This window comes from Capra hircus, unplaced genomic scaffold, assembly GCF_001704415.2.
Source record: "Capra hircus breed San Clemente unplaced genomic scaffold, ASM170441v1, whole genome shotgun sequence".
NCBI lineage: Eukaryota > Metazoa > Chordata > Mammalia > Artiodactyla > Bovidae > Capra > Capra hircus.
The window spans coordinates 28871-39676 of NW_017189637.1; the positions used below are offsets into that span (position 1 = coordinate 28871).

At 36.5% G+C, this 10806-nt stretch overlaps 1 protein-coding gene across 1 annotated transcript; it reads left to right on the forward strand.

The window, feature by feature from the left end:
• The first annotated feature begins 882 nt into the window (after positions 1–882).
• Positions 883–9951, forward strand: LOC102170673. The gene is made up of 2 exons (XM_018044604.1): positions 883–926; positions 8970–9951. The coding sequence occupies exon 2, from the start codon at positions 9016–9018 to the stop codon at positions 9949–9951; it is 936 nt and encodes a 311-aa protein (XP_017900093.1). The 5' UTR covers positions 883–926; positions 8970–9015.
• Positions 9952–10806: the final 855 nt, after the last annotated feature.

Sequence of the window (10806 nt, forward strand, 5' to 3'; positions counted from 1 at the left end):
GCATCATCTTTTAGGATTTGAAATAACTCAGCTGGAATTCCATCACTTTCACTAGCTTTGTTCATGGTGATTCTTCCTAAGGCCCACTTGACTTCACATTCCAGGATGTCTGGCTCTAGGTGAGTGATCACACTATTGCAGTTATCTGGTTCATGAAGATCTTTTCTGTATACTTCTTCTATGTATTCTTGCCACCTCTTCTTAATATCTTCTGCTTCTGTTAGGTCCATACAGTTTCTGTCCTTTATTGTTCCCATCTGCATGTAATATTTCCTTGGTATCTCTAATTCTCTTGAAGAGATCTCTAGTCTTTCCCATTCTATTGTTTTCTCTATTTCTTTGCACTTCAGAAGGCTTCCTTATTTCTCCTTGCTATTTTTTGGAACTCTGCATTTAGATGGATATATCTTTCCTTTTCCCGTTTGCCTTTTGCTTCTCTTTCCTCAGGTATTTGTAAGGCCTCCTCAGACAACCATTTTGCTTTTGCATCTCTTCTTCATGGGGATGGTTGATCATAGCTTCCTATATAATGTTATGAACCTCTGTTCATGGTTTTTCAGGCATTCCATCAGATCTAATCCCGTGAATCTATTTGTCACTTCCACTGTATAATCATAAAAGGCTTGATTTAGGTCATACCTGAACAGTCTAATGGTTTTCCAAACTTTCTTCAATTTAAGTCTGAATTTTGCAATAAGGAGTTCTTGATCTGAGCCATAGTCAGCTCCTGGTCTTGTTTCTGCTGACCGTATAGAACTTCTTCATCTTCAGCTTCAAAGAATATAATCAGTTTGACTTCGGTATTGACCATCTGGTGATGTCCATGTATAGAGTCATCTTTTGTTGTTGGAAGACAGTGTTTGATATGACCAGTGCATTCTATATTATTCTAAATCTATAGGCTACCTTGAAAAGTTGAATTCCCAGCATATGATGCAGATGTTATATTGGCTGTTCTTTTCACATCAACACACAATTATTTTTATTATATTCCTGCACTTTCAAGTGTGTAATGTACTACTTTATCTACGTAGCTCTAACTCTTTTTTGGAGGTAGAGGACGGATGCGTATAGTCTTTGAATGTAAATTCAAAGTAATCTAAGGGCTAGTAATATTCTTGCACTTTCACAAAAAATATTATGCCAGTGAGGGCTGGTTGGTTAGAAATCCTTAATATCTATCTGATTAGCTCACTTGCCTTATTTCTTTCTCATTGTAGAACTTATATAATCTCTGTTTCCCTTGTTATGATTGAACATTCCCTTCTGATTCTGACAGTAAATAGCACATTAACTTTATTTTAGAGGAAAGGGTAAATTATTACTTTTAATCTATATTTATGTCTTCATAAAAATTATAAGGAAGTTGAACAAAGGCTTGCAATAAACCATTATTAAAACCCAGAAAAATCAGATTATGTTATTGAATAAAATCTCATATACCCTCTTTTCCCTTTTTTTTTACAGAAGTCATAGCATTTTTTATAAAAAATCTTGAGTAGTAGCTTTATTGGAAATCTTAATGCTCTCATTTTTTGAAATGTGCCGTAAGAGTCTAAGTTATTTTTCTGTTTTTTGAAACCTGTCACACATTTGTTATATATTCTTCAAGTTAAATTTATATAAATATATTATAATGTTTTGAAGGAAAATGAATTCCAGAATATGATTCTTAGAAAATGGAGTGTGTGGCAGAATGTTCCTAGTGTATGTGCGTGGTCAGTCATGTCCAACTTTGTGATCCTATGGACTGTAGCCCACCAGACCCTGTCCATAGAATTTTCCAGGCAAGCGTATGGGAACGGGTTGCCATTTCCTACTCTATGGGATCTTCCCAACCCAGGGACTGAACCCACATTTCCTAGGTCTCCTGAGTTTGTAAGCAGATTCTTTACCACTGAGCCACCTGGGAAATCAGAATGTTCCTTACTTTGACCTAAGAATTTAATTCCCTGATATAAATCTGTTTCCTAGAAACATAATAAATATTCTGATTAGTTAACCACATTTTCATTGAAACCTTAAGATATTCTGAGAATCATTCTAGACACTGTTATGGAATAGAACATTTAGGACAACGTACTTATTAGTTAGGGGCCCTGTAATCTTGTTGACATTTAATTTTTTCACCCCATCTGAAATATGTGATGACCATGTATAGAGTCATCTTGTGTTGTTGGAAGACAGTGTTTGATATGACCAGTGCATTCTATAATATTCTAAATCTATAGGCTACCTTGAAAAGTTGAATTCCTAGCATATGATGCCAGATGTTATATTGGCTGTTCTTTTCACATCAACACACAATAATTTTTATTATATTCCTGCATATATTAGATTAACTACATTTGTGAGAAAAGAAAGCTAATGTGCTTCTCACATATTTGTCATAAATCATTATTCAATAATTTAATAGTTCTTTATATATTTATATGTTATTTATATATAATACATATAATTCACTTTTATGTATAGCAGAAACTAATACAACATTGTAAATCAACTATACTGCAATAAAAATTAATTAAAAAACAAAAACCAGATATCTCAAGTTAAGGGGGAAAACACCAACAGTGATAATAACCATTACTCACATGAACAAAAACATATGGGAGTAAAACAAAATAAGTGGTTAATTTCATCTTATATACATACTTGTATTTCTTTTCGGGGCAGAATTTTCACTGAACAAGTGCTTGTCACATGGTAAGCACTCAATAATGTTTGTTGAATAAATAAATAAGATTAAAGGAGTATTCTAGGAAAGTTTTGTAGTGAGTGTTATGAGATAGAAAGTATATTTTTAGGAGAAAAAAAAAGGATAAGAAACACTTTCCAGGCGAAAAGAAAAACATGAGCAAAATTACAGAGACCAAAATGAATGACATGTGTGAGGAGCAGCAATTAGCCAATTTTTGTGTAACAGTATCATACAGTTAAGAAGTTTACTCTAGAACAGTTCTTTAGGACCAAAATATGAATAGCAATGGATGAAAGACAAAGAAAATTGGATTTTATTCAAGGGTAATCATAAAATATTGACAATTTCTAAGCAAAATAATGAAATACTGAGTTATTTGTTATAATGGAAAGAGCAAAAAAGGAAGAATATGTCTCAAACATTTGTAATTTTTTAAAAGTATTATAAAATAAAAATTGAAAAGTCATCTCTATACACCATAAGAAAACTTTCTCCAGACTAAGATGTATTGTTTTCACATAGGTGATTTTCTCATAAAATTGGATCCTAGGTACACTGCCTAATAACCAGATGATGCTATGTGTTGCTGGGCTTTTTCACCTTACAAAATCTTGTCATGTGTCAATTCTGTATCAGATTCTTTCTTTCATAGGAGGTTTGGGAATATCGACATTGCATTTTAACAACTATAGTACAGGTTAGCTACTACCAGCTTAGAATCAAAACTGCTCTTTCACAATTGCACAAAAGTTTTAGGTTTAAATATTACTTCTTTATGACTATGCCACTACTTCTCGATAAAAATGTTTCTCATCAGCCCTACCATTTAAAAAAGCATCCAATATACATTATCTGATGCCTATTATATTAGCTGCAAACTTATTGACATGTGCATGTAATTATAAGATGTCTTTTCTCATTTAGGGAAGCTTGAGACATTTTATTTAGAGTAGTAAATTGGATATTTTCCATGAGAATAAGAATTGTCTCTAGCAAATGGTTTCTGAAAGTTTTCAAATAATCAATGATGTTAAAAAAGCAACTCTAAAATAATGATACAGAACGTGAAACTTATGCTAATGGCCTTGCCATGCTTTATCCTCCACAGTTGTCATTGTAGCTTTAAAACATTTACATTGGAAATTTTTACATTAACTGAGGATGTGCATGTGGTTTTAAGCTGCCCTTTGTGACAGCTTATACAGTATTTTTTCAACAGAATATATTGTGAAAGAGCATGCCTTGCACCTTTCCATGTACGCTTTTTCAGCTGCCCATTATGTCTGCTGAAGTCCAAAAGGTTGTTTTATGTCTCTTCAGTATAAACTGGAAGGTCTACCAGTCATGCAGAATTAAAAATGTAGCCTCAAAAAGTAAGTTCTACAGTTTATTGAATGTTATAACATCCAAATAAACTGCATTTTTTTAACTTTGATTCATTTCAGTTAGTTATATAATTTATATTAACCTTTGTAATCTCTCAAAAGCTTTAATATATTTTTTTCAACAACAAAAAATCACTGGTTAGAGCCAAGGTAATTGTACCAATATTTAAAACTGTGTAAGGCAATATATTTCAGTGACTGATGTCATCATTTATGAGTAACCTATTACAATTTTTTAGCACAGAAGTGACCTTTTTCTTGTAAGCAAAGGGCACATTTTACAGCTTTTTGCACATGTCTAATCTACTTAGAAAGTTTTAGAGAAAAGTAAGATGTGGTGACATTTAGTTTTATTCTAGTTCATTGCCATTAACTTCCTGCTGCTTCAGATAGTTGTATATGGTCCATTATCAAGAAAGAAAAAAAATAAAAAAAAGAAAATCCTGGTCTGTAATGCCAGTGAAACTTGTCAAAGAGGATAATAACAAAAGAATTGAAGAGCTTAATAATATCTGTTAGTGATCTAGTGGAACTCTTAAAAATCCATAAGAGATGTATAAATAATGAAGGAGGTATGCTTGAGAAGGTTTTCATCAAACAAGTCTTTACTAAAGCGTCATTACTCCAAAAGCCGGCATTGCCTTTGAGCAGCAATCTCTTACAAGCTTCATTTCCACATACTTAAATCACAGGAATAGTAGAAAGATCACAGAATAGAAAGTGATTCTGATTTTTAGTTTCTTCCCAATGTTGCGTTTTCATTCAGATGCGATTCCCATTCCCGATTATGCTAGGCCATTTTAGTACACTCAGTGCACCCTGTGGATCAATTCAGCTATGAAGTTAACACAGTATGGAAGCTTTCTATGAGCATATAGTCAACCATGCATTTGCTATACTTTTCTCTGCAGTGTGCTTAATGGATTTGGACATAAAATCTAAGGCATTTCACAGACTATTTGGTATGTATGGGGAATCACAGTTCAGAATGAAGTTTTCATTTCAGTTAATTTAATGTTTGGAGTCTGTCACTGAGAGATGAGTAGTTATACTATGTGTGCACCAAAGAATTAGATATCCTTTTCTCTTCCCTCATGGTCAGCTTTCCTTGACTGTGTTCATTAAACTGATAAATGATTTCCAACAGAGAACATAGAAATTCTCCAAACATTGGAGAGCAAAAAGATGAGAAAAAGTAAAATTAAAGATCAGATTTCATATAAAACCCTTTAGTACAAACTGGAACCTGCCTCCATCTTGATAATTGTTATTTTCGTATTAAAATTTCCTTTTCAATGTTGGTTATGATTATACTCCATATTTCAAGTAGAAAATATTTCAAACTCCCATACTAATTACAAATAGCAAAAAACAACAAAAACAACAACAACAAAAAATGAACCCAAACCTTGTGATAAAAATCTGCTTTCATCTATTTAATGTATTAATGTTAAAGTTACATTTCCTAACTTTCAAATCCACAGGATGTGGATTGTAGAACAAAAATCACACTTGAGGAAACATCTCATTATATTAGACTAATTGGAGGGAAAATGTATCTAAGAAATATCTTTGTGTTCATCAGAGATTCTCATTTAATTATTATTTGGATGCTTTATTAAAATATCTTTTATCAAATTTTTGTGCTTTAATTCATTAAATTAAGTTTTTATTTCAGCCATTGGAGAAAGTTAAACTTTTGCTCTTTTGTCCAGAATACATATGCTTTTTCACTTAGCTTTCCTTTGCTTGACATAATTTATCTATTTTCATTTTTTAAATGAGTAGGTGGAAGTCATTAAAATGGCTTTGAGAATTATGAATTTTTATCTAAGAATATTACTTTATTCTTAGAAATTATTGCATTTTCAAATGAAGCCATAGTAATTCAATTTATAAAGTTATTCAAGTCTGTAAATTCAAATGTGTATGGAGGGGAAAAATAATAATTTCAAGCTATGTTAAATTGCAATATTGTGTTTTTTTTCTAGTAATTTTCAGATCAGAACATTGCTACTTATGTTTCAATGAGTTAGATGCAGCCTCATGTTAGAAAATAATCTTAAATGTTTGTAATGATAGTGGCCCTTCTTAAGAAATATGATCTATAATCTAAGATGCTGGTGGTAATTACATGTACTCGGCACTAGAAAACTGTCTAAAACAAATTTAAACATCTTCCCTGGTGGCTCAAATGTTAAAGAATCTGTCCACAATTCAGGAGACCTGGGTTCTATCCCTGGGTTGAGAAGATCTCTGAAGGAGGAAATGGCACCCATTCCAGTATTCTTGCCTGGAGAATGCCTTGGGCAGAGGAGCCTGCCAGGCTACAGTCCATGGGATCTTAAAGAGTCTGACACGACTGAGTGAAATACATATACATGATCAAGTAAACTATGGTATTTTTGGATTCAAGACATACAGTTCTCTTTAAATGGATTTTATGGCTTCAGTTTTTTGCTCACACACAGAAAAAAGTGAGTTGATTGAAACATTCAAAACCAACTGTCGGCTACCTACAAATACCTGTCTTGAAAAAGATAAGGAATGGTTTAGTTGTAGCCAAGAATGTGAGTAATTGGCTTGCTCTGCTTGTAAAAATAAGTCAATTCATTTCTATCCCTCTGTAAGAATTAAATTTTTCAAACCAAATGTTCTAAATTACAATTCCAGTGTTTTGCTTTAGAAATCAGTAAACATTTCAGACCGCGGCCGGCAACTCTGGACTGCGAGTTGGGGAGGGTCCCGCTGGACCCGCCCGGCTTTCGGTAAGCCGTAAGGGGGCCTGCATGTGTGCTCTCTGCGCGCGGCACATCCCCGTGGTGAGCCCAAGAGGGGGACGCCAGGTCCTGGCTCCCCGGTCCCGCAGCCATGAGGAGCCCGGCACGCCTGCCCTCGCCCGAGCCGCAGCTGGTGGCGGTTTACGGGCACGGGCCGGGCCACCTCGCTAGAGAGGGTGTCCCCAGGACTTGAGCCTTGGAGTTGGACTAGACGAAAGAGGGAGGACAGACGGACGAGATGGGTGGACGCGGCCCCTCCGCTGCACCTGGTGGGGCTGTGGCACGCCGGCCGGCGTCCAGGCGTCGCGAGACCGCCCTCGTGTGCGTGACGGTGGGGCCCCGCGCTTGTTTTTCTGGTGGCCCGGTCGTGTCTTGGTCTTTCTGTTGCCTGGACAGCGCCCGCGCCCCTGTCCCGCGGCGCTTGCTTTGCCTGCTTGCCGCCCTTTCCAGTCGCTGCCGGCCCCAGCCCCGCAGGAACAACTGCCCGCGCACCTTCTCCTGTCGGACCGAGCCGGCCTCACCTCACGTGGGTGTCGTCCACCGGCCTCCTTTGGCCGGTGGCGTCCCCGGGCGGAGTAGTACCCTCAGTCCCAGAAAGGGAGTAACTGGCTAAGGCGGGTAGTGGGTGAGGGCCTGGAGACGTGGGTACGAGGCAGGAGAGCTTTCTCCCTGGCCGGCTGTAGCTCTGGGTGTTGGCAGTGGTGATAGATATGTATTAGTTAGTCACCTTCAACCTTTTCCTTGCACATGCATTTGTATGTCTTTGTTTCTCCTTATCCAACATCAATGTTTTGCTCACACAAAAATTCAAGAAATATATGGTTATTGATTGATTTATTGTTGTGAAAGAGACCAGGTAAATCTCACCCAATGAATACACTGAAAGGTTTCTTTCATTTGAAGAAAGAAAGCTATATAACTAAAAGAATGATAAGTTTTTCATGCTAATATTTTGTTGCTATTATCAAAATATGTAAGAAGTCTGATTCTTTAATATTTTCTAAAAATGCAAAATCATGAAGGGGATTCTTTTGTTCAGAAAAGGGAACATATCTGAAATAAGTGGTTTGTTTTACAAGTTTCCTTTATTCTCCAAACTTTCCTCTGAATGCCTCACTGTGTGTAAATTTTGGTCTTATGAAATCAGTCAAAATGAAACCAGGACAGAGAACCCTGAGAACTTAAAGCAGATGGACTTCAATGCAGGTGGTTTTTTTTGCACATATTATGAAGGGGCTGAAAAGCCAAAGAGGAGACAGTGAGGCAACTGATGTATTAACAGCTCCTCTTAAGGGTAGGCTAGAAAGATGTGAGGCATTGGGTGAAAGGTAAACTAAGGCAGGCCCATCTGATAGTGGCTAGAACCATGAAGGAAAAACTGCTGTGTATTCTGCCCTCCAGGCTCTAACTTTACATCCTTTATACTGAAGTTGACTCACTGAGGCTTCGGGGAAACAGTCTATATGGTCAAATTCCTTAATGTATTTACATTTTTACACTCATTTTTTTATAAATATTATATCTCTCTAGGTGACTGTGATGATCAACCATATTGGGGAATCCCTGAATCAACAGACATTCTTTGTGTTCAGATATGTTCTTTTACATCTGACTATAAAGTGACCAGCCCACAGAACTCCATGTTACCACAAGCATATCATGAGATCAATTCACTTGACTATGTGAAGTGATGATAATTGTGTCTATATCATGTTCATGCTCATAAACTTAAAATCTTGACCTTGATGTAAAATCCTTCTGACTTGAAATAGGTTGGAATCCAGAATTTGGAGTAAAGAAGAGCTCTCAAACCAATAGTAGAAATGTTCATTTTGACTGACTTTAAAAGTCCAGAAATCAGTGTTTCTCTTAACCTTATGAAATATCTCAGCTATAAATTCTTGAAGTTTATAATTTTCTATTCTAGTTCAACCAGAATCATAGTTGTCCTAGAGTGGCAATAAATGCTAAAGAAATCCCCAGATTATGTATGTCCTCTGATATCCATAAACAATGATCTCAGCAGGATTACTCTCTGCTGCACACACACACACATACATAAGTCCAAAATCTCTCTGTCTCTCACACACCTTAACAGAAAAGTACACTAATTTCTTCATTTTTAAACCTAGAACCTGCTGAGAAGAAAATGAACCCTGGAAATCTCTCCTCAGTAACTGACTTCATCCTCGCTGGGCTCACAGAGAAACCAGAGCTCCAGATCCCCCTTCTGGTCTTCTTCCTAGGAATCTACTCAGTCACAGTGGTGGGGAACCTGGGCATGATCACACTGATAGGGCTCAGTTCTCACCTGCACACCCCCATGTACTATTTCCTCACCAATTTGTCCTTTATTGATTTCTGTCTTTCCACTGTCATTACCCCCAAAATGCTGGTGAACTTTGTGACAGAGAAGAATATCATCTCCTACCCGGAGTGTATGACTCAGCTCTATTTCTTTATTGCTTTTATTATTGCAGAATGTTATATGCTGGCTGTAATGGCATATGACCGCTATGTTGCCATTTGTAACCCTTTGCTTTACAATGTCATCATGTCTTATTATAGGTGCTTCCAGCTCACAGTGACAGTTTCTATTTTATGCATCATTGAATCTGCAGTCCACACAGGATTTATGTTTAGACTCTATTTCTGCAAGGCCAAGGTGGTTAACCATTATTTCTGTGATGTCTTCCCACTCTTAGAGCTATCCTGTTCTTGCATTTCCATGAATGAATTATTGGCTCTAGTCCTTAGTGCTTTTAATATCCTGATTCCTGTTTTAACCATCCTTGCTTCCTACATTTTCATCCTCTCTACCATCCTTCAAATTCACTCCACTGAAGGCAGGTCCAAAGCCTTCAGCACGTGCAGCTCTCATATCTCAGCTGTTGCGGTTTTCTATGGATCTGCAGCGTTCATGTATCTGAAGCCTTCATCTGTGAGCTCTATGAACCAAGGGAAAGTATCTTCTGTGTTTTATACCTGCATTGTACCCATGCTAAACCCTCTGATCTACAGTCTGCGGAATAAGGATGTCAAATTTGCTCTGAAGAAAATTCTGGAGAGTGGAAAATTTAGATAAACAGACTTAATGTCATAGTGTCATATAAGAAATATGCCTTTGTATATTTTTGAGATTAGTTGTTTGTCAGTTGTTTCATTTGCTATTATTTTCTCCCATTCAGAAGGCTGTCTTTTCACCTTGCTTATATTTTCCTTTGTTGTGCAGAAGCTTTTCATTTTAATTAGATCCCATTTGTTTATTTTTTGCTTTTCTGGGAGGTAGATCATAGAGGATCCTGCTGTGATTTTATGTCGTCGAGTGTTTTGCCTATGTTCTCCTCTAGGAGTTTTACAGTTTCTGGTCTTACATTTAGATCTTTAATCCATTTTGAGTTTATTTTCATGTGTGGTGTTAGGAAGTGATCTAGTTTTCATTCTTTTACAAGTGGTTGACCAGTTTTCCCAGCACCACTTGTTAAAGAGATTGTCTTTACTCCATTGTATATTCTTGCCTCCTTTGTCAAAGATAAGGTGTCCCTATGTGTGTGGATTTATCTCTGAGCTTTCTATTTTGTTTCCATTGATCTATGTTTCTGTCTTTGTGCCAGTTCCATACTGTCTTGATGACTGTGGCTTTGTAGTAGAGGGGGTGGAGAGGGGTTCATGTTTGGGATCGCATGTACACCCATGGTGGATTCATGTCAATGTATGGCAAAACCAATACAGTATTGTAAAGTAAAATAAAGTAAAAGTAAAATTAAAAAAAAAAAAGAAATATGCCTTTGGTTTGCTGAGATAGGCAATGTTTTAGTTTTATTGTTCAAATTTTTGGAAACTCAGAATCATTTTCTCATGTAATACCTTTTCCCAAATTCTCTCTGGGACACCTCCATTGAAACTGTGTTACAGTAACTATGTATGGAGAAAACAACAA

Coding starts and splice junctions, on each gene's coding strand:
- LOC102170673 (XM_018044604.1), top strand. CDS start 9,016: ATGAACCCTGGAAATCTCTCCTCAGTAACTGACTTCATCCTCGCTGGG.